This window comes from Argopecten irradians, chromosome 6, assembly GCF_041381155.1.
Source record: "Argopecten irradians isolate NY chromosome 6, Ai_NY, whole genome shotgun sequence".
NCBI lineage: Eukaryota > Metazoa > Mollusca > Bivalvia > Pectinida > Pectinidae > Argopecten > Argopecten irradians.
Window position 1 is genome coordinate 6,400,506 of NC_091139.1, and position 25,102 is coordinate 6,425,607.

Here is a 25,102-nt window from a genome sequence, read left to right on the forward strand (position 1 = left end):
TAGAGACAACGTAATTTTTAGAACTTCCTGATCTTTGTTAGGAAGGAGTTGTTATTTGATAAGAGTGTTTGTGAGTGTTGCTCACATGCTGTTATTTTCAGCATACTGTAACGGGTATTGATGTCATTATCAGAGGAGGATGTACTGTGTACATTGTTCAGCACACATGTTATTTAACTGTTCAATAATATCATATGTGTATATATATCGATCAATAAATTTGATCATTGAATAAACAGATTTTGAAAAGCATCTGGGATTTCTCAGCTAGTACCTCACAGCAGTAAAGTGGGTTAGTGGGAGAAGCTGGGTTCGGTGAGTGGGGCAGTGCAACTGGGGGAGAAGAAGAGATTGGGTGGGAGAGAAGGTGAGATGTGGTGGGGAGAAGGTGGTTAGGGGTTAGGTGATTGGGGCATGGGCCTTAGAAGGCAAGATGGGTTGGGGGAGAAGGCAAGATAGGGTGAGGGAGTAATAAAATCTGTTACCTGTAAGTGATCGAGATCGGGTTATCTCAGTTGAGGGCTAAGATTTTGTAACATAATCCCAACCGAGGCTTGAGAGTTTGACGTCACATGCGCGGACTGTTACATGAATGGCGTAAAATTCCGCCAAAATTCGCGTAAAGGTACCAGACAGATCGGACGGATAGAAAAATCTAGCACCGGGTATCAAGTGAGATTTCCCTGTCCGAGGTGGAGAAAAGGTAAGATGGGGTGGGGGAGAAGGAGAGATGGGGTCGGGGAGAAGGTAAGATGGGGTGGGGAGAGAAGGTACCGTAAGATGGGGGGGGGAGAAGGTAAGATGGGGTGGGGGAGAAGGAGAGATGGGGTCGGGGAGAAGGTAAGATGGGGTCGGGGAGAAGGTAAGATGGGGTCAGGGAGAAGGTAAGATGGGGTCGGGGAGAAAGTAAGATGGGTGGGGGGAGAAGGTGAGATGGGGTGAGGGAGAAGGTAAGATGGGGTGGGGGAGAAGGTAAGATGGGGTGGGGGAGAAGGAGAGATGGGGTCAGGGAGAAGGTAAGATGGGGTCGGGGAGAAAGTAAGATTGGGGTGGAGAGAAGGTGAGATGGGGTGAGGGAGAAGGTAAGATGGGGTGGGGGAGAAGGAGAGATGGGGTCAGGGAGAAGGTAAGATGGGGTCAGGGAGAAGGTAAGATGGGGTCGGGGAGAAAGTAAGATGGGGTGGGGAGAAGGTAAGATGGGGTCAGGGAGAAGGTAAGATGGGGTGGGGGAGAAGGTAAGATTGGGGTGGGGGAGAAGGAGAGATGGGGTCAGGGAGAAGGTAAGATGGGGTCGGGGAGAAAGTAAGATTGGGGTGGAGAGAAGGTGAGATGGGGTGAGGGAGAAGGTAAGAATGGGGTGGGGGAGAAGGAGAGATGGGGTCAGGGAGAAGGTAAGATGGGGTCGGGGAGAAAGTAAGATTGGGTGGAGAGAAGGTAAGATGGGGTGAGGGAGAAGGTAAGGTGGGGGAGAAGGAGAGATGGGGTGGGAAAGAAGGAATGATGGGGTAAGGAGAAGGAGAATGGGGATAGGGGAGAAGGTAAGATGGGGTCGAGGAGAAGGTAAGATGGGGTGGGGGAAAGAGAAGGAATGATGGGGTGAGGAGAAGGTAAGATGGGGTGGAAAAGAAGGAATGATGGGGTGGGGAGAAGAAGAGATGGGGTGGGGAGAAGTAAGATGGGGTGGGGAGAAGGTAAGATGGGGTGGGGGAGAAGGTAAGATGGGGTGGGGGAGAAGGTAAGATGGGGTGAGGGAGAAGGTAAGATGGGGTGGGGGAGAAGGTAAGATGGGGTGGGGGAGAAGGTAAGATGGGGTGGGGGAGAAGGTAAGATGGGGTGAGGGAGAAGGTAAGATGGGGTGAGGGAGAAGGTAAGATGGGGTGGGGGAGAAGGTAAGATGGGGTGGGGGAGAAGGTAAGATGGGGTGAGGGAGAAGGTAAGATGGGGTGAGGGAGAAGGTGAGATGGGGTGAGGGAGAAGGTAAGATGGGGTGAGGGAGAAGGAATGATGGGGTGAGGGAGAAGGTAAGATGGGGTGGAAAAGAAGGAATGATGGGGTGAGGGAGAAGGTAAGATGGGGTGGGGAGAAGGAATGATGGGGTGAGGGAGAAGGTAAGATGGGTGTGGGGAGAAGGAATGATGGGGTGAGGGGAGAAGGTAAGATGGGGTCGAGGAGAAGGTAAGATGGGGTGGAAAAGAAGGAATGATGGGGTGGGGAGAAGGTAAGATGGGGTGGGGAAAAGAAGGAATGATGGGGTGAGGGAGAAGGTAAGATGGGGTGGGGGAGAAGGTAAGATGGGGTGGAAAAGAAGGAATGATGGGGTGAGGGAGAAGGTAAGATGGGGTGGAAAAGAAGGAATGATGGGGTGAGGGAGAAGGTAAGATGGGGTCGAGGAGAAGGTAAGATGGGGTGGGGGAGAAGGAAAGATGGGGTGAGGGAGAAGGTAAGATGGGGTGGAAAAGAAGGAATGATGGGGTGAGGGAGAAGGTAAGATGGGGTCGAGGAGAAGGTAAGATGGGGTGGAAAAGAAGGAATGATGGGGTGAGGGAGAAGGTAAGATGGGGTGGGGGAGAAGGAGAGATGGGGTGGAAAAGAAGGAATGATGGGGTGAGGGAGAAGGTAAGATGGGGTGGGGGAGAAGGTAAGATGGGGGGAAAAGAAGGAATGATGGGGTGAGGGAGAAGGTAAGATGGGGTGGAAAAGAAGGTAATGATGGGGTGGGGGAGAAGGTAAGATGGGGTCGAGGAGAAGGTAAGATGGGGTGGAAAAGAAGGAAAGATGGGGTGAGGGAGAAGGATGGGTGGGGAGAGAAGGTAAGAGTGGGGGGAGGAGAAGGTAAGATGGGGTGGGGGGAGAAGGAAGATGGGGTCAGGGAGAAGGTAAGATGGGGTCAGGGAGAAGGTAAGATGGGGTCGGGGAGAAAGTAAGATGGGGTGGGAGAAGGTAAGATGGGGTCGGGGAGAAGGTAAGATGGGGAAGGGGGGTGGGGAGAAGGAAGATGGGTGGGAGGAAGATGGGGTGGGGGAGAAGGTAAGATTGGGTGGGGGAGAAGGTAAGATGGGGTGGGGGAGAAGGAGAGATGGGGTCAGGGAGAAGGTAAGATGGGGTCGGGGAGAAAGTAAGATTGGGTGGAGAGAAGGTGAGATGGGGTGAGGGAGAAGGTAAGATGGGGTGGGGGAGAAGGGAAGATGGGGTCAGGGAGAAGGTAAGATGGGGTCGGGGAGAAGGTAAGATTGGGGGGGAGAGAAGGTGAGATGGGGTGAGGGAGAAGGTAAGATGGGGGAGAAGGAGAGATGGGGTGGGAAAGAAGGAAGATGGGGTAAGGAGAAGGAGAAGGGATAGGGGAGAAGGTAAGATGGGGTCGGGGAGAAGGTAAGATGGGGTGGAAAGAAGGAATGATGGGGTGGGGGAGAAGGTAATAAGATGGGGTGGGGGAGAAGAAGAGATGGGGTGGAAAAGAAGGAATGATGGGATGATGGAGTTTAACAAGACTGTGCTGGTACATGTTTAATGTGATCTCTTGTTTGTATCTTTAACCATCACTTGGTCCTTCCTAAATTTTGTCATTGAGTTGAGTGTTCGTTCCAGTTAAGAAGGCTAGAGATGAGTTTATATTCTGTCTCGTGGCCGAGACACACCATAGTCGATAAAAGTGATACTTTTTACTCTTGCTTATTGCTCAGCAATAAACGGAATGGGACAACTAGTTTGCCTGTTATGTGTATAATGTGACTGGGTGGGGTGTGATGTTTGATGTTTTTTATGGTGACATGCTTAAGTGTCTTATCACCATAAAAGGGCAAAAATGTCACTATTAAAAAGAGAAACATCTACAAATTTACTGCAGCCTCCCAAAACATACAGACATTTACACACAACACATTATATACAGCGGAGGCCATTATATACAGCGGAGGCCATTCTTAATGAATAACATAAGCTTAAATGGCATCTAGCCCAATTAATTAATTAATCTGAAAACTTCTTGAAACTCTGAATGTTTGGTTAGAATTTCTTCGAATCTGAAGCCATTTTGAAAATCTGAAATGAAATCAAGAAATAGTGTATACCAATTAATTCTAAAGAGTATGCCACAGGTATGATTGAGCATCTAAATGAGATTTTATTTAAAGGCCCATTACCTTTCCGGAGCAAAAAATAAAGGTTTCTTAAAAAACATTAATAACACCAGAAAATGCATACCGATGATCTAAAATAAGGTTACGACACCAAACATATGCAAGATTGCCTGTGTTATATATGAAAACAGTGGAGAGTCAATTTGCTGTTTTGCCGTCTGGCGCAGTGATAGTCAACTACCGCGCGGTATTTAGGACGACGGCGGGAAACATAAAACGACCCGCGTTAAGAAAATTAACATTTTATTAATTTTAATCAAAACGTTCAGAAGGTGATGATAAATGTAGTATTAACGGTAAGTTAATAATTTTTAGGACTCTACAAAATTATCGATCTTGTTTTACATTCCCATTTTAAAAATTAAAAGCCATTTCGGAAAGGTAGTGGGCCTTTAAATGAATGAAAGACAATTAATTTTGAAAAGTGACACTTATTTGAAAGTAATTATTCAACAATATTCGTGCATTTATGTAACACCATGATGCCATTTTTATGTCAATCAATATCAATATTGATGCAAATTTTTGTGTTGCCTGGAAAGAGCAGACTGTTGCCTGCAAAAACAGTACCGATATCTGTCGATGGCATCAATTGGTTTCTATGAGACAACTCAAGTTCTCTCTCAAACTGCATAAAAACCTTTCTTATCAAAAGTGCTTCCCTGGCATTGTTAACGTTCAGACACAAAGGTCACAAAATGTTATGCAAAATAGAAAATCAATTTCTTTCTGATTCCTTGGGGTCTTTTGCCAGAATCACTTGCTTTGGATTGTATGTTAGGTCAGAAGGTCGAAGGTCAAGGTAACTGTTATTAAAAATAGAAAATATTTCCCTCTTAACATCAATTTATTTGGATTCATTGTTTTCTCAAGATTTCTGACCAAACCTCGGTTTCTACAAACCTTCAAATGGAAATGGTGCTACAGCTTTACACAAGATCATAGCTCTGACATAGTAAACCAATGAAATCTCAGTAAGGACCAAAGTATGTGTATTAAAAAAATGTTTTAACTGACAATAGAATCCAGTGAAAAAAAATTGATTCAGAAATAAAAACAATGCTGTTTTAATTGAGGAAAAAAAGCATGGAGAATGCTATTAGATTGAAACGTTTCTCTTGTTGATTACCGTAACTTCCGATGGAGGAAGATACTGGAGCCAACATAACAAGGCTTTGTTCCCATCGACCAATCAAATTGGGGATACTTTATAACAGATGGGAGAGTTTAATGGACCCATTTTGGAGCCCGATAAAAGTTGCTGATAAGCATTTTGTAACATGTTTTAGCAAAACACAAACAACATTAGGGACATTTTGTAATATTCTTGGCCAGTAGGGATGGGAATACATTGTCATGGGTGATTACCTTTTAACATATACACCGAATTATAAATAAAATCTAAGTACCGTAGAAAGTAGTTAATACACTATACATATATACTCCTGTCTCTAAACTTGTCAACATTTTATATACAACTGTAGACACATTGCCGTATATGTAAAATTGGGCCGTTTTTAGTTATTCCCTTTAACCTCTGTGATCGAGGCTAAACGCAATCAATAAAAATTGCGTTATTAAATATGAAAGTTTTATAGATATATGTTTCTTATTTCCTGACATTTTTAAACTTGATGTTAACTGAGATATCAAAATTTATTAAAAGTTACATAGAATTGTAGCAATGATTTTTCTAAATTGATATTAAATATTTTAGAAAAGCCTGTTGCTTGCAAAAGAAAATCAAGGGTAATGTATGACAATATTTTATTTCAAATTTACCGTCAAACTTCTTGTATATGCAGGATGGATGTAAAGTAAAACCTGACATAACGCCCACCTCTGTATAAAGACCACCTGCCTAATAAAGACCACTTTTCTAGGGTTCCAATTAACCCAATATCAAAAAAATTCAACCTGTGTATAAAGACCACCTTGGTATAAAGATCACCTTTCTCTGTCCCTTGAGTGGTCTCTATAGACAGGCTTGACTGTACATAATATTATCCTTTATGTCCATATGATTGGAAAAAATTAAAATTTCATTCTTCCTTCCTTTGTTCTGGATCTTGATTTTATTCATCCCTGAAATTTCATAATGGACTTGTTTTGTCTTTTGTTTAGAAGAGCCTAAATGTGTCTTCAGGGGTGATTGAGTTAATCCTGGATATGCCTATAGTATAGATCCAAATCATATAGCATCTTATGTAAGTGTTCGTTTCATATGAGATTTTAGGTGGCAAGTCCTTGCGAGCAAAAATTAAAACTTGAAGACAAGTTTTATAAAAAAAAACCTTTATGAATTGAACACCAGTTGTAAAACTACCTACACTTTGAAGAATTTCACCATCAAAATTGCTGCAGGTTATATCATACCAGCGACATGCGAAAATATTACATGAGCTTGATATCACTGACTGCAGACGGATTATGTAATAAAAGCATATATGCACGTATATAGAACTTTTATAGTGCAATATTAGATTATTTTCTGAATATGACAGCTAAATAGATCCGAATGATTATTATACTATTATTATTATGATGTCAACTGTGGTGTCGTATATTGGTAACCTGAGTATATTTTGTCGGCAGAATCGGATTATTGAAATGAACAGAAATTATTTCTCATATGTATAGACAAATTGGCTTTGGGATTTGGGGTAAGGCCATAGTTATGTTTTTCTGTGTTTTTCGTTTACATGTTTGTATAACCTATAAATAATTTTTAGTAATTTAATAAAGCAGTAAACAAATTATTCAGCAGAGAAATTATAATGCTTCCTTCCTTCTGCAAAGATCTATAAAAATAAATCCCTCTAAATTAGATCATTCCATTTAAGGTAATCTTTTGTTTGAAACAATGTACATATCAACTTGAACTCCATTTTTTCAGCTAAAAAAATTATGTACTTGCTTATGTGTTTTTCTGAATTGCTGGCTGGTAGATTTCAAAAAATCAAAAAGACGAAAAACAAAAAACAACACAACAGTAGCTTTATATTTAGTTTAAGTTCGGAACAACAACCATATTATTGATTTATAGAACTAGAGTCAAACCTTATATCCTGAGGTTGATAAGACTTCGGTAAAGTTTTGAGTTTTCTGGTGGGGCTGCCGTGGCTAAGTTGTTTAAGTACCCAGCACATCACCACTAGCCCTCTACCTCTTGATAGTGAGTTCGAAACCTACGCATGACAGTGTCAGGTACTGACTGTTGGTTGGTGCTTTTTCTCTGGGTACTCCGGCTTCACTCTACTTTCATAACCTGAGACATTCTTAAATGACTTTGATACCACAATAGGATGTAAATAAACAAAAAACAAATCAAATCACCTGAAAATTATGTTTAATTACTTTAAGTGCATAAAGTCAGGATTATGTACAAATGTTACACAAAATCTGTTTCTACAATTAGTTTTTTTCCAAAAAGAAAAAAAATTAAAAAAAAATCAAGGTTTTATTTTCTTTTTTTGTTCTTAATAGTCAAGGTCATTCACTAATGAGAACATGGCAGGTTTAGGGGGTAAAGGAAAGCTGGAGTACCCAGAGAAAAATCACAGAGTTGTGGTGCAACTGCCTCACATGGGATTCAAGTTCACAACCCAGAGGTGGAGGACTAGTGGTAATATGGCAAAATGTCTAACCTTGGTCTCTGCCCCACTGCTTCCTTAATTCCCTCCTAGCAAAAAATGTTGAAATTAAGTAATAGTTAATTACATGTGTGTTTGATAATACATATTTGTTAATGTTATTGTTCTTGTGGTAGGAACCTTATACATGTGTCTCTCAGAATTGATTTTTACTTGACAGAAACAATATCTGCTGTGACGTCCTCTATAAAATGATGTGAGCGTGCTGCCTAAAGACACAGTACTGGATGAGAAACACGTGGATGGAGAGTTATTATGGAGCGAGGGGAACTTCTCGTAGTCGTCCTGTTTCTGGTCTGTTGTCAGGGCGACAAAGCCGAACCAAAATGTCTATCCGATGGCGATATCTCAAGTAAGTTTTTAATTGTCAAATTTTAAAAGCATTAACATTTCGTTTTGAAAGTTGTCTTTCTTTCAATCAGAGTGCACTATTTTACCAGAATGTATATATATATACCAGATATGTGCATGTAACATTGTTAAGTGTTGTGGTATTATGTAATTTGTGAAAAACCTCAAGAATATTTGATGGGTCGATGTATTATAAGACATACCGTGAGAGTTGGTGGGTAACAAAATTTCGTGATTTTTACATTAAAAACTTCCTGGATCAAAATTTCACAAGCTAGTAACAAGAGTATAAATTATTCAACAGATATATTTTTCACAGATTTAATTTCTGCATCCTCAATTATGTTCCATTTATTTCCGTTTATTTTCAGTTCTCTGAATTACTGACTATCAAGTGAATTATTTTTTTATCGTTTTGGTTTTAAAAACCATTAATTCTTTTTCACCATGTTACAAGGTCGTTTTAGGTTAGGATATTTGATACATGTATACAGGAAAGCCTGTTTTGTGTTGTACTTTTGAAACGGATGGTCAGGTTTTTGTGTTAGAGCTAAAATTTAAATTAGTACCAGGAATTCTTATAAACGCAGTCTGACTGCAGGTAAAGTTACAAATTACAAAAAATCGCCATCTTTTATTCATTTTTGTTTTCAATGTGAACCCGTGCAGTTTTAGTAATTCAAAGGACACTTTTTATATACCCACTATATTCGCTGTGTAATATTGTATACAATGCTGATGTTATTAGCATCACACAGTTGTGAAATATCGTTAAATCCACAGGATGGGGGGGTGGGCATTTATGTATTTCAACTCCTCTAGAACGAGGGGAGGGACAACAGAGAGGGGAGGGGCACATATGTATTTCAACTCCTCCAGAAGAGGGGAGGGGCACATATGTATTTCAACTCCTCCAGAAGAGGGGAGGGGCACATATGTATTTCAACTCCTCCAGAAGAGGGGAGGGGCACATATGTATTTCAACTCCTCCAGAAGAGGGGAGGGGAGGGGTGGTCTTATGTATTTCAACTCCTCCAGAAGAGGGGAGGGGCACATATGTATTTCAACTCCTCCAGAAGAGGGGAGGGGCACTTATGTATTTCAACTCCTCCAGAAGAGGGGAGGGGCACATATGTATTTCAACTCCTTCAGAAGAGGGGAGGGGCACATATGTATTTCAACTCTTCCATGAAAGTGGAGGGGCACATATGTATTTCAACTCCTCCAGAAGAGTGGAGGGGCACTTATAGAGGAAGGAGGTGCCAATTACAGTGAATACGGTATATATCTGATGGGATCACTTGTAAATTGATATATGAACCAGTTCAAAATGAAAATAAAAAATTCCTAAAGTAGTATATTTCCCTTTTATTTAATTGCCCTTACCCCTATTCATAGGATAAATCAACAGAATTATTTTGTTAATTATGTTATTTGTGATAGTACAATGACACTCAGGGCTTCTAATGACTTTTACACTAGAAAATCAATATTATAGTTGGAGGAAAATAGCTTGGGGACTTTGATGCCATGTTAGATTTCTGAAGGAAAATTGATAAAGTTATTGCTGGGGTATATAAATAACACAGGAACATGACTGAAAATGATCCTCACAACGTCAATACAAACTACAATACAGGGTACTGGAATGCATTCAGGGAACAGCTTTAGTGTCTGTAATGCAAACAACAAACACACAAATGTGATGTTAAATAATTATATCGTGGTATTATGTTAATATATTTTTCATTTTAATTTGAAACTAAGAATACCATATAGTTGGTTATTTTCATGGAACAGAATTTTCACAATTTGATCTAAAAATGAGAAAATCACATGTTACAGTTAGCGGCTTAAAATATTCATGACATGGATTTAAGGGTATAGATATAATTCAGCCATTTTTCTATATTTCGCAGATCAAATTTTTACGATCCTAGCAATGTCTCCCATAATCGAGAAAATATTGTTTACGTGAAAATAACCAGCTACATGGTACCATATTTAAATGATGTTTTAAATTTATCAAGTGCAATTCTGCATAATGAAACCAAGTATGAAAATACTCTAGGACCGCGGTGGCGGAAAGGTTAAGATGTACCGACATATTACCCCAAGCCCTCCACCTCTGGGATGCGGGTTCGAATCCAAAGTGGTGCCTTGCCAGGTACTGACTGCTGGTCCGTGGTTTTTCTCCGGGTACTCTGGCTTTCCTCCACCAACAAACCTGGCACGTCCTTACATGACCCTGGCTGTTAATAGGACGTTAAACTAATAAGACCAAACCAAACCAAACCATGAAAATTCATTTTCAGCATCTATAATGCAACAACAGACACAAATGTGATTTGCTAATACTGTTGTTTTGTAAAAGTATTTATCTTTCTTAATTTGATATTGGGATAGCATATTTAGAAAATGATACTTAATTTTACAAAGTGCATCTCTGTCATGGTGAAATATGAAAAATATCTTGCCACAAGGTAAACAAATACTGAATTTTGTTTGTTCTCAAAATTATTTTTCGACAAAATCTGAATGGCGATCATTTAGCAGGAAGTTAACAAATATCTCATGCTTCGTTGCACATGCCCTAATTATAGACCGTATGCATACTATCACAATATTGTCAACGTTAGTGCACAAATGTTTACGAATTAACCAGAGATTAAAGCTTTCAATTATTCTGCTTAAATTGCTTTATTTTCCTTTAATACCAATGAAATGGAACTTTAATGCATCTTGGGGGAGGCTTACTTCACATAATTACAATCTGAATGAACCTTAATTGTAGAGGGAACAGCCGACTGCTTTAAATTAATGAGGGATCTTAATGAAGCAAAAAAGCTTTTGATATTTTATTGGAATTTTTTCCGGTGTTTAAAATCAACAAGATTTTCTCCCCCCCCCTCTCATTATAAACCAGCTAGTGTAGCACCTGGCTGATTTCTTGGTGTATAATTATGGTACTGGATAATCCCTACTTATAGTCAAGAGCCTAACTCGATTTGCTCTCTTCTATTTCTAGAATATAACTTCCGTTCACTCGACTGTAGCTCTTCTGCTACTGGAAGCTCTTCTTTCTATAAGCTGAAACACCTTCTAAAAAACCTCTCTTCTTAGAGGAGAACAAATCGAGTTGAGTTCCAATTTAGCTGAGAGTGAAATATTCATTTAAGTTGGTGGTTGATTTTACTGGTTAAGTTCATTCTTTTGACTTCACTTTTTAAAAATACATTGAGTTATGTTCCTGCAGATTTTTTTCTCAGAATTTCATGTTCACGAAGAATTTTTAGCCCACCATCTATTATTCAAATCGCCTTTTATCCGTCAACAATCAACTTCTTCTTCATAACCACTCGTTGGAATTTAACAAATTTTGACTGGTTGCATCCTTATGTGGTGCTGATTGAAAACTGTACAAATGGTCCGCGTGAATTTCTGAGGGACTGAGGGGCGGGGCAAAAAAGTCTATTTGCCTATTTTCTTATAAATTACTTCTTTCCTGAAACAAAGTATGGAATAACATTCATATTTCAATATTAGTGTCCTTATGGGTAGGGGATTAAACATTATACAAAATGTTGGGGCTGAGACACCCTGGGAGCCTATGGGGTGGGACTAAAAGTGTCAATTTGGTTATTTTCATATAAACATAAGAACACACATATTGCAATAGTAGCATCCTTATTGAGTGTGGATTCAAAATTATACAAATGGTGGGCCAGACCCCCCCAGGGGCCTGAGGGGTGGAGCCAAAATTAAGGAGTCAATATGGCGATTTCACATAATTTTTTCTCTGAAAATTAACATTGAATAACACTCATAGTCATATGATTTGGATAGTATCATTAAATGGAGGGGATTCAAAATTAAACAAAATTATGGGGTTAATTTGCTATTTTAATTGTAAGACTTTTTGTGATGCAGTAGTTACTGAAAACACAGATGAGCTATACAGGCCCTCTGGGCCTTTCTCTAGGCCTCTTGTTCCATTGTCCTGTCCTTTATTTAAAAGAACATGTAATGAACTTACAGCAATGCTTGATGTACTTCAGTAACCTGGCACAAGGAACAATATATGAACAAAGATTTAAAAATGAAAGAAAAATAAAGAAAGACACACAAAAATTTTTTTAGTTACTTGTTTTCTTTTTTAAAAACCACTCTTAAATTTTATTCAAAACCTCATTGAATTGTTCATGAACGCTTTTAAGAAGTATACATATACACTTAACAATTTAAAGCAACATTTATACCAGATTATAATTACTCTCAGTACACCATTATATCATCTTAAACCAGCTTCATCTTTCCATTTTGGTGTTTTTTGATGCTGAAGCATGAGCTGGATATCTATAACACTGCATGGCTATCATGTATACATGTATACAGTGCTTCCATGTAGTAAATTACAATTAGATTTTAATCTATTTTTGTTTTGCCTGCAAAATCTTGAACCTTGCGACAGTTGTAGTTGACCGATGCTAGAACTTGGATCGATTCTATGGTATTCTTATTGATTATTATCTCTTTTATTTTAAAGTGTGCAGACAATATATTTCTCTGCATTTTAGTTAAAACAATGTTCTTCTAAAATCTTAAAAGACTCTTGAAAGACTTAATAAGCATGTTTGGTGAACACATTTCATGAGAAGTTCTATGTATGCCAGGTTGTCATTGATAGGTAATTGGATGGATATTTTTTGACCATCTGTATATAAGAATCGATAGACCTCCATTGATCATTAGAATCCCCTGTGCTAACGCACTTCATGTAAGAATCCCCTGTGCTAATGCACTCCATGTTAGAATCCCCTGTGCTATATATTGCACTCCATGTTAGAATCCCCTGTGCTAATGCACTTCATGTTAGAATCCCCTGTGCTAATGCACTCTATGTTAGAATCCCCTGTGCTAATGCACTCCATGTTAGAATCCCCTGTGCTAATGCAATCCATGTTAGAATCCCCTGTGCTAATGCACTCCATGTTAGAATCCCTGTGCTATATATTGCGCACTCCATGTTAGAATCCCCTGTGCTAATGCACTTCATGTTAGAATCCCCTGTGCTAATGCACTCTATGTTAGAATCCCCTGTGCTAATGCACTCAATGTTAGAATCCCCTGTGCTAATGCAATCCATGTTAGAATCCCCTGTGCTAATGCACTCCATGTTAGAATCCCCTGTGCTAATGCACTCCATGTTAGAATTTCCTGTGCTAATGCACTCCATGTTAGAATTTCCAGTGCTAATGCACTTCATGTTAGAATCCCCTGTGCTAATGCACTCCATGTTAGAATTTCCTGTGCTAATGCACTTCATGTTAGAATCCCCTGTGCTAATGCACTCCAATGATGTTAAAATCCCCTTTGATTAATTTAATCTCTAGTAAAGTAGCTACTAGTTTCCCCTGTGACAAGTCACTAGTTTTTAGAGTCCCTTTTGATAATTCATCAATTATTGGAGTGAAAAGATATTTGAGTCTCCTGAAACTAGCCACTAGTTGTTAGATTCCCTGTATATTTAGTCATTAGATATTGGAATTGAGTGTGATTATCTACATTGTACAACATATTAGAGTCCCCTGTGATTAGTCACTAGTTATTAGAGTCCCCTGTGATTTGTCATTAGTATAGGAGTCCCCTGTGATATAGTACCAAATATTAGAATGCATTTTCATAAACTCTACTTATCAAGTCCCCTGTGATTAGCCAGTTAGTTATTAGAGTCCCCTGTTATTAATCTCTAGTTAAAAGAATGATTAAGACTGAACTTTTTAAACTGTTGATTTAAGCCTTCTATTATTTGATATTCCAATTAATAGTCAAGTTCATTGTCCTTTTGGTATTTAGCTGATAGAGACGATTTCCATTAGAATTTCTGCAAAAATCTTAATATTTGAGTCTACCTAGTATTAACTTACATGTAATTATAGAGTCCTAGAGTATAATTTACAACATGATCTCTCATAGATCTGCTAATGGATATTTTAAATTTCTTTAGATATTATCATGAAAATATATACCTACGACATACCGCTTCCTCTTCTAGCTGCAAATTAGAAGAAAAATTATTAATGGATGATACATTCATTTCATATCATTAGAAGAACACTTGATGCGTGTTTCAGAAAAAGGCGTAACCCCTGAAGATCCATTTGTGTATATTGGCGAGTACTTTAACCTATACTGCACAGTGTCATCAACACCGCAACTTCCTAAAAATTCAATGCTGATATTCGTGACGAAGCGCGATGACGGAAATGAGGAAGAAGTTGAAAACACTATTTTGATCCACACTGACTCAACACTAACCATAGCGATAAATGAAACTATCACTACACCAATTAAAATGACCTCAAAGTCCCTGAACTACCGATGCAGGCTTCACTGTGACACAGGCTTCGAGGAAGTCGGATATCAGTATGTTACGATCGATAGTAAGGAATTCCTTTTTATTTCTTTTTGTTGGCTTTTGCTTCTTTTTGTTACTTTTCTTTTTGTTCTAACATGCTAACATTACATAAATTATAATTCATAACTCGATACCTCTACTGACGCTTACAGATATAGGTCAAAGTTCATAGGTCAAACAATAATTGTGCAGTTAAACCTGCTATAGAATCATGCATCTCTATAAAAAGGATACTTGTCTATAAAGGACATTTATATAAGAGACATGCTCATCGATGTCATTTGATGAAATTTACTATATATAATTGACCTCTGAATAAGGGTTTTTTTTGCTCTGACCTTTAATTGTCTTTATTAGACAGGTTTGATTGTATAACATAATGTCCCTTATCAGAATAAATTAAAGAGAACTCTTTGAAACATATTTCTTGGAGACAGGACATTTCTAAATTGCTCTACTTCTCGAACTCTTCTGTGAGAAATTTTTTTGAAAAAGACTTCAAAATATCCTGGTAAGTAGTTATGCTTGATTGAATATTGCCCTTTGAACTTTGACCTGTATTTTCTGGGTTGCTTTGTGTTGTTTGCATGGAAGGTTATTATTAGATAGAAAAATTCCACAAGGTCTACCCCGATTGGTCCATAGAAGACATGTGATAAAATTTTAGAATATCAACCTGGATTGGTCTATATCAGACGGTACAATTCTACAAGGTCAACCCTGATTGGTCCATAGAGGACATGTGATAAAATTTCAAGATACAAACCTTGATTGGTCTATATCAGACCTTTCAATTCCACAAGATCAATCCCGATTGGTCCGTATTAGACAGTAAAACTCACCTGCACGTTGATTGGTCAACCAGAACTGATAGGTCCATAGCTGCATAAATCGTGCAAGTAGGTAACAATTTCCTACTGCATCAAATATAACTAGAATTGGTTCATTAATTGCAGTAATCTTCGACTACATCAAAGTACTTTATGTATAATAAAAACATACAATTTCAGTAACCGTGGTGATTTTTCCTAACTTGCTCATGTCAATTTGTGTGTACATATAACATAAGTATAAGCTGGTCTCTTATAGATCTGAGTTATAGTTCTTGAACCATTTACTGAACCATATCCTTTGAACTTTAAAAAATTTTTATTTGGTAACAAAAATCTATGTAAAGGAACTTTAAAAAACAAAAGAGAAATAGAAACGATATACTGAAGATTTACATGTAAGCAGTTTAAATTCCATGGTAGTTTGAAAGGTACCCTAGCCTTTCACTTAAAACTTAAACTAGTGTTCTCAGGTTCGAATCCCGTTCTGGCCGCCGTAGTTTCTCCTCTCTCCTGTTACACACAATTAGATAAACAATTCTTAACACATGCATGCAACATCCCATCCATAATTGACTGTTTTCTGTGTGAATGAATTACTGACAATATAACTGGTATATATAAAATAAACGTTCCTTGTTGATGCGGTTGTTTATTAAGTCATCCAAACTCCTCACAGTTTTCTTTGATCTAACAAGATTTATGGAGTGTGATAATGTTATTGTGTTCGTTTTATTGCTAAAAATACACAAACAAATACTTTAAAATATACCAGAAAATATAGCACTTAGGCATAAATGGCTACTTTCAATAGAATAATTTGGAAGTGAAAGGCAACTTCAAATGTTACAATGATTTAAATTACCTGTTAAATTTTATGTGCTATGTTACTGCTTGCCTTTCTTAAGATAATTTTAATATTATTTAGTATAGTCAACAACCCCAAAGTTAAAGCCATTGCAGACTCTTATTGTGCGTGAAATAATGCTTCATGTCTGAACTACAGTATACTTCAGTAAAATATTTAAGTCGGATGCTGTAGTCTGCTTCCCTTTACGCATCATATTTTTGCAAAAAACACTTCAAAATTCAAGAAAAATTTCTATTGTTTGTTAATTAAACGGTTATTTTCTGCCTGCACTCTTTCCCAACACATCAAAGTATTTGTGTTTGACCTCTTTAGGTCAAAGGTCACCAGAGTACACTTGCACTTTTGCTTTCTGGCCAGGTCGACCAAAGACTCCGGATTCCCTTTCTTGTGTGAACTATAACTGGGAGAGCCTCACCTGCCGCCTATCCTACGGAACAGACTACCGCAGCAGTAAAATCAACATCACTTGGGAGTGGACAGTGTAAGTATATACAGTAACCTTGAACATGGTCAGTGTCAAGGTCATGCACATGTCAAAGTTGGGCATGATCTGCCACTGGTCAGGTTCCAGATCAGATTCAATTCTCATTACCATATGAAAGTGATATGGTAATGAATTTAGCTTATTCACCCTTGTATATACATTTGAGCTCTTTTGATTCAAAGGATGGAACAGTTCATTATTTATATTCGGGGGGGAAGGGGGTGTGTGTGTGTGCTGAGTTAATTAATAAAAAGCTCATGTAATCAGCTATAGGGACATAGAGACTATGAATTTAATTAAATAAATGACCTTGACCTAGCTAATTATTAATATCTTTGTCCTCTTTCAATCATTAGAACGCAAAAGAGCATTATGATAATCATTAACTTTGTGACTGAGATGAATTTCACAGTATTTGTTTAACTAAATGACCTAGATTTGCTTCTGAAGCAGTAGAACTCAATGTATTGAAATAAAACAATTATTTGAAAAATCTTATGAAAAATCTTATGCCAAATAGGTCCCTTGTTATCTGAACAGAATAGAAATGACAGAATTAGATGTCTTGCTCGTGTTGACATTTCAGGGGACAATTTTGGGAAAGATGTCCGTCACTGAACACCACTTCAGCTGAAGCTATATGTACATGGTCGACTGCTCAGGTCGGAGAACATGCTTTCCGAATCAACATCACGAACCATCAGCGACCTTTAGACAAACCTGTCTCTAATTTTTTCAAAATCAATCCTCCTGGTAAGATTGAATATGTTGTTCCCTGTCCATGAAATGTGTCATGTTGGTTTCTCAAAAAAAGTCAGAAAATTTACATTGTAAGCTTTTTTCATACCAATTTGAATAAAATTCTAAAAAGTATATTGATGACATGAATTGAAATATCAATCAAAACAGTCATGTTTTTAGATCATGTGGAAATTTTTGCTTGATTTATTGCGATTGCCTTTGTCAGGTTGTGCATCCCAAGCGAAGAACATTCTCTTTTCAATACCCGTACAAAATTGTAATAAACTGGACATTTTTCATCAGAAACCCGTACAAAATTGTAATAAACTGGACATTTTTCATCAGAAATACATAATAATGCTTCTATATTATGATTGGATACTGAGTTTGTGTAAAAGAATTACCTTGACCTTTATTTACTGGGGTCAAATAAGTTTAAGAATATTTAAAAAGGGCTCCTCAATAACAAAGATACCCAGAAACCAGGTATTGGATATGTATTGTAGTAACTTGCATTAAGTGAATGACTTTGAAGATCAATCAGGATTGCAGGGGTCAGATATGCTTAAGGTTTTAAAGGAATATGTATTTTACTTGTTGCATACTGAGATGAAGGGTTGCTATGTTTGTTGAAATTAATGATAACAGCTTTCATTGAAAAAAAAGATATGTGAAATTGAATAATTAACTACAATGTATATTGAACAGGAGGTTACTTTCTGTTTGATTCTTACCATTGACCTTGGATTTTTTACAGTTAAACCTGCGAAGGTAACAGACATCAGTTACATAGCTAATGGTACCTTTGCCAGTCTCAGCTGGAGCCAAAGCAGTGGCAGTAAGAATCTACTCTACACACTACGTTACTGCTCTCGCTGGGATGCATGTAAGGTAAGGTTAAAGGTCAACATTGAAAGTCAGAGGTCAACACCCATCTGGGATATCTGTAAGGTAAGGTTAAAGGTCAACATTGAAAGTCAGAGGTCAACACCCATCTGGGATATCTGTAAGGTAAGGTTAAAGGTCAACATTGAAAGTCAGAGGTCAACATCTATCTTGGATATCTGTAAGGTAAGGTTAAAGGTCAACATTGAAAGTCAGAGGTCAATATCCATCTGGGATACTTGAAATGTAAGTTTAAAGGTCAACATTGAAAGTCAGAGGTCAACATCCATTTGGGATATCTGTAAGGTAAGGTTAAAGGTCAACATTGAAAGTCAGAGGTCAATATCCATCTGGGATACCTGTAAGGTAAGGTCAAAGGTCACAATAACAGGTAGAGGTCAACATCCATCTGGGATATCTGTAAGGTAGGTTAAAGGTCAACATTGAAAGTCAGAGGTCAATATCCATCTGGGATACCTGAAATGTAAGTTTAAAGGTCAACATTGAAAGTCAGAGGTCAACATCCATTTGGGATATCTGTAAGGTAAGGTTAGAGGTCAACATTGAAAAGTCAGAGGTCAACATCCATCTGGGATATATCTAAGGTAAGGTTAAAGGTCAACATTTAAAGTCAGAGGTCAACATCGATCTGGGATATATCTAAGGTAGGTTAAAGGTCAACATTGAAAGTCAGAGGTCAACATCAATCTGGGATATCTGTAAGGTAGGTTAAAGGTCAACATTGAAAGTCAGAGGTCAACATCCATTTGAGATATCTGTAAGGTAAGGTTAAAGGGCAACATTGTAAGTCAGAGGTCAACGTCTATCTGGGATACCTGTTATGTAGGTTAAAGCTCCATATTGAAAGTAAGAGGTCAACATTCCTCTGGAATATCTGTAAGGTAGGTTAAAGGTCAACATTGAAGGTCAGAGGTCTAGATTTCTCTGCAATATTTGTAAGGAAAGGTTAAACATCAACATTGAAAGCCAGAGGTTAACATCTTGTTTGTGATAATGTGAAGTGAGAGGTAATCATCTTGCTAGGATACCTATAAGGTCAAATCTGAGATTCTTGTAAGGTAAGGTCAAAGGTCACAATAACAGGTTGATGTCATTGTCAAAGTTTATAATAGTTCATGTATATATGGTCTTAAATGAGTGTTTATTGCATATGAGATTTTATGAAACAAGTCTTAGATGTTTATATTTTTACAAGGATAGTTGTAAAAGCTGTACAACTTATTAGCAATTCTGCAACATGTGCCATTATAAGCCTTAGAGTCAAAGTTTTTATCTGAAATGGTTTGGTGTTCTGACAGGAAGTGGAAAGTAAACCAAAGAAGGTTGTTCTGTACCAGCTGGTACCAGACACCGAATACAACGTCAGTATCATAGCTCAGTCGGTCTATAACAACAGTGTATTGGGATACTGCAGCAGTCCAGCAGATGTCCACTTCAAAACTCAACCCCAAGGTACGATGTTACTCCGTCAAGATTTATTCCTCAAAGAGAATATATTTATTGCGTCTTTGCATATTGCAGAGTTAGCTCCCTTGCGGTAGGTATCGATTATTACGTCATTATTTTGTGAGCGCAATTCACGTCGTTTTCTCAGGAAAATATGACGTTACGCTCGCAAACACATGACGTCACGATCAATACCTACCTGCAAGGGCAGATAACTCTGTAATATGCAAATACAGAATACATTGTTTGAGTATGATGTTCAGACACAGGGTAAAACACTAAGATTTTGGTTTTTACCGGGTATTTATACCCAAGTTGTAGAGCATTATAGAAATGATATCACATTTAAACATAGGGTATAAAACTAAAGATTTAACTTCAAAATTTCTGATTAGTAGAAAATATTTCTACTGATAATACTATTCAGACACATGGTATCGATTCTACACAAGGGAAGTTTTAAACAAATAGAAAATAAAGTCAAACGTTCAAATTGTGTCAGACCATTGAAAAACTAATTGGACTTAACTGTCAAACCTGTATAAAGCAGCCACTGAAGAGACTGTCAAAACATGGCCACCCAGCTAGATAGATGGCTGATTAAGTTCACCCCAAAGTCACAAGAAAGAACAATGATTCTATGAATTTACAGTTGTAATGTTGCAAGTTACACACCTGCCTTAGTGACCCCCTCTGTATAAAGACCACCTGCTTAATAAGACCACTTTTTTTATAGATCTCAAATGTTCATTTGCATTACAATTTAACCTGTGTATAAAGACCACCTGGCTATAAAGACTTTTTTCCGTTGTCCCCTGGGTGGTCTTTATAGACAGGTTTGACCATATCTAGCAATACACTTACCATTTATTGGGTTGTATATAGTCCCCTAAACCTGCCTATAGTATTATTGCCTATATGCCTATAGTATTATTGCCTATATATATATATCAGGCAATTTTTTTTTAAAAGCTATATAGGCAGATTTAGCGGACTAATTAGGTCATAGAACAACTAATCATACTGTTCCTACAGCATGAATAGATACATTTTACATCTAGATCTTTTTAAAGATATAAACAATAATTTTTGTTTGTCATTAACATTTCATTGTCCTTATATGGCCTTTGATCTTACTATTTCCCTGTGCTTTTCCAGTTCCTCTGTACAACCCCAAGATACAGCCTGGATTCTACGAGAGCATCAACAGTACTTCTATAATTCTGTATTGGAAGGTATGTTGAGCTTATAATTATATACCTGAAATTCTATTCAGTTGTTGCAGACTATTCATTCTTTTTGTATATTTCTGATCTATCAGAGTTACTTAACTTTCTTTCACTTTGTCATTACTGACGGAGTAAAACAAAGGGAAGCAACTCAAGCAGATCAGAACGTTTCATATATTTCGCTTTACATTCATTCAACCCTAAAGACAGTTTTAGACTAATCTTAATCAAAGAATAGACCAGTCCATTATGAATTTTCAGGGGTGAATAAGTTAATAAGGTTCAACTGTAGTGGTATTGATCTCTAAATCCACCTGATATCCATGTGTGATATTCTTCACATATGTCAATACCTGGAGCACTTTTCATTGGCTGGAAATCCTTTGTGATGTCATGACCTGATGTCAGTAAATAATGACATTTCATCAGGATATCATGACAAAATGGCTGCATCCACTGGATAATTGTAACAGTACATTTTGACATAGAGATTCTTCAAAATGTAGGTTATTTTATTTATCTGAAAAAAATATCTTATTTGTATTGAGACATTTCATATGAGATTTTATGAAACTCATCTCGAAGATCATGTTTTGCTCGCCTGTGAATGCTTGCGAACTTAAAAACTTTGAAAATGCTTGTTTTATAAAATCTCAAATGAAATGGTCACTCATTCAAGATCCAGTATATATTTGTGACTTGTATTATTAACATTTTGATTTTTGTTGAACAGAACATCCCAGAGAGAGTACAGAATGGTCCTATCCAACTCTACAACGCCAGTAGCTATCTCCTGGAAAACGACACACAAATTCTGATGGCCCCAAAAATTTACTCTACAGTGAAACACACGAATACCTCCGAGAATTATCTAATTATACATGGGTTGTGTACAGTTTGTACATATCGTGTTGAGCTGGCTTTGAAGAATGTAAAAGGATACTCTCTGAATGATTCATCCCAACTTTATCTTCTTCCTCTGAACCAAAGTAAGTATATAACCTCAATGCTTATGATATGGGCCATTTAAGTGATCAGGACGTTTTAGACAGATTATGTCATGATATCAAAATATCATTGAGCACAAGATAAGGCCAAACGTTGATGAGGTATCTTCGTGTCGGCAAAGTTGTCAATTGTTGATTTAATTGTTTTTCTTTGCGTCAGTACAGTATATTGTAAAACAACTTTGTGGTGACTTACTGGTAATTTGGCATTTTCTGATCCCAAACAACATTTTCACAGGGATTTGATTTACAGGTAAATCATTCTATTTCACTTGTAGTTAAATATTTTTTGTGGTGATTTATTTTCGTGTATTCTAATTGCCTGTGAAATATGCAAACAAAAAAAAGTTAAATATTTTTGGTGGTGTTTTATTTTCGTTAAATATTTTTGGTGGTGTTTTATTTTCGTGAATTCTAAGTGCATATGCAAAAATAAATCACGTAGAAAAATAATACCCGTACCTCTTTTCTCTACAGGGCCTGTTGTAAAACACATAGGAAAGTTTACGGTGGAAGCGCTGAATGAGACTTATGTGCGAATTATGTGGCGAGACCAATCCCAGACCTTCGCACCAACCGTCAGATTCATCACCAACTACAGCATTGTCTGGTGTCGCCGTCAAAAACTTTCTGACCTTTGTAAGGTAAAGTAATTCAAATCAGATAATGATTGCTATGGCAACGGATAGTAGGAACGTAGCCCTTGGGAGGAGGGGATAATTAAGTTATTTATTTTATATCCATGGTGACGGATTACTAAAACTTGACCTTTTACGGTTTTACATAGCACCTTCTGTCCTTTGAATGACCATTTACTGCCGTTCTATCATAAGATTGCACGATTGTGTTACAGTACTAGTGTATCGACTCACTGTAGTAGATTATATCGCTACATGGTACAGGTGAAGTGTCTATGTAACACGCATTGTGATTGGCTGAAGTGTGTATATAAATAAACGTTACACAATGCAACCTATTTGTGCAATCGGGACGTTGTAAGTACGTCGAAACAATTACAAATGTTCATAGATAAACATCTGAAAAATTAATATTTGTAAAATAGAAGTTTTACGCTGTAAAAATAAATAACGCTGATATATAGAATTCGCGCTGTAATATACATGACTGTTGGGTGTTTTTTTCCGTAGTACACCTAGCACATGTGACGAACTTGACTGACAGAGTTTCCTGAAATAGCTGTTGTAAATATATAAATAAGATGATTGAAAAAAAAAATCAAACATGGAAAGAGATAACACACAATCAGGTTATACTAGCTGTAGAAGAATACATAATATTGATTTAAACATGATAATACTGGTACCGTTAATGAATAAATATGAAGGTCAAGAAGAAAGTATCTGCTAAAACAACTGTTCAGTTTCATAATTATAGTAAGGTATATTTAAAATGTCAATTTAACTCTGAATTTGAACTTTATACTGAATAAAAAAGTTTGGAAGTACTAAAAATCGTCGATCGCCAAGCTGCCAACGCGTGCATATTATAAGTTACCGGTAAGTTACATGTGTGTTTGCACATGTGTAACGTTACGTTACTATTTTAATCTCTCGCTAAAATTGCGCCAAAATTAGAAGTGGTTCAACCGATCACAGCCAAAATTAGAAGCGGTCCTCAACCGATCATATGTCGACATGTCAAAGCCACGAACCGATCTAAAAGTACGCGAAAGGGTAGTGAAAATGTACAATGATGGCATGGGGTGTCCTATGGAAATATATCTAAAGCGGGCATCGTTTTTAAGTCACCTGCCGGAGGAAACATCGCAAAGTGGAGGATGTCGCGAGGGAGACAGCGATGGTTTTGACTGTGTCACCATCAATGGTTCTATTCTAGGTCATGACACCAAACAAAGGTCAGTGAATAGTAGTTGTTTAAATTGGTCGAAGAAAATGAGACCACCATGGCTGCAATTTTTCCTTTATTTTATTGTTACACCAGGCATTCAGTAACAGGTAGCGATTGTTTAAGCTCTTCAGTAATTTAGATCAACTGTCACAATCACGGCAATGCGGGTTATCATGATTGAAGTCCAGTAAAAGAACAATTAGGTTAATTCACAAAAATAAGTAATTTATAATTGAGGTCATTTACACCTGCAAATTTAGACTTTGAGGTAATCAAACATTGAAGTAATTTGAGGTCACATCAGATTAGTAATTTGAAGGTCACAGATTAGTAATTTGAGGTCACAGATTAGGAATTCGAAGTCACACATTTGTAATTTGAGGTCACACATAAGTAATTCAAAGTCACACAGTAGTAATTTGAGGTCACACATTAGTAATTTGAGGTCACAGATTAGTAATTTGAGGTCACAGATTGGTAATTCTAGGTCACACATTAGTAATTTGAGGTCACAGATTAGTCATTTGAGGTCACACATAAGTAATTTGAGGTCACACATTAGTAATTTGAGGTCACACATAGTAATTTGAGGTCACAGATTAGTAATTTGAGGTCACACATAGTAATTTGAGGTCACAGATTAGTAATTTGAGGTCACACATTAGTAATTTGAGGTCACAGATTAGTAATTTGAGGTCACACATTAGTAATTTGAGTCACGATTAGTAATTTGAGGTCACAGATTAGTCATTTGAGGTCACACATAAGTAATTTGAGGTCACACATTAGTAATTTTAGGTCACACATTAGTAATTTGAGGTCACAGATTAGTAATTGGAGGTCACACATTAGTAATTTGAAGTCACTGATAAGTAATTTGAAGTCACATTTAAGTAATTTGAAGTCATAGATTAGTAATCTGAAGTCACAGATTAGTAATTTGAGGTCACACATTAGAAATTTGAAGTCACAGATTAATAATTTGAGTTCACACATTAGTAGTTTGAGGTCACACATTAGTAATTTGAAGTCACAGATAAGTAATTTGAAGTCACAGATTAGTAATTCGAGGTCACACATTAGTAATCTATATAAGGCCATGGATTAGGAATGAAACTTTCATTGTACAGGAGATGAGCTCTGTTATTGAGAATACCTGTT

At 37.3% G+C, this 25,102-nt stretch overlaps 1 protein-coding gene across 5 annotated transcripts in view; it reads left to right on the forward strand.

The window, feature by feature from the left end:
- LOC138324812 (uncharacterized) overlaps nucleotides 1-25,102 on the forward strand; it is a 53,190-nt gene that overhangs the window by 17,582 nt on the left and 10,506 nt on the right. For 4 of the 5 annotated variants that reach the window (XR_011208683.1, XM_069269982.1, XM_069269983.1 and 1 more), the window contains exons 2-10: nucleotides 7,950-8,141; nucleotides 14,275-14,583; nucleotides 16,617-16,740; nucleotides 17,330-17,496; nucleotides 18,242-18,375; nucleotides 19,689-19,842; nucleotides 20,995-21,071; nucleotides 21,799-22,054; nucleotides 22,550-22,716. Coding sequence is in view for 4 of the 5 variants with exons in the window: in XM_069269982.1 (XP_069126083.1) it covers nucleotides 8,045-8,141; nucleotides 14,275-14,583; nucleotides 16,617-16,740; nucleotides 17,330-17,496; nucleotides 18,242-18,375; nucleotides 19,689-19,842; nucleotides 20,995-21,071; nucleotides 21,799-22,054; nucleotides 22,550-22,716 (1,485 nt within the window). In the remaining variant the exon portion in view is untranslated. The remainder of the gene's footprint in view (nucleotides 1-7,949; nucleotides 8,142-14,274; nucleotides 14,584-16,616; nucleotides 16,741-17,329; nucleotides 17,497-18,241; nucleotides 18,376-19,688; nucleotides 19,843-20,994; nucleotides 21,072-21,798; nucleotides 22,055-22,549; nucleotides 22,717-25,102) is intronic. The other variant, XM_069269985.1, reaches the window with a different exon arrangement.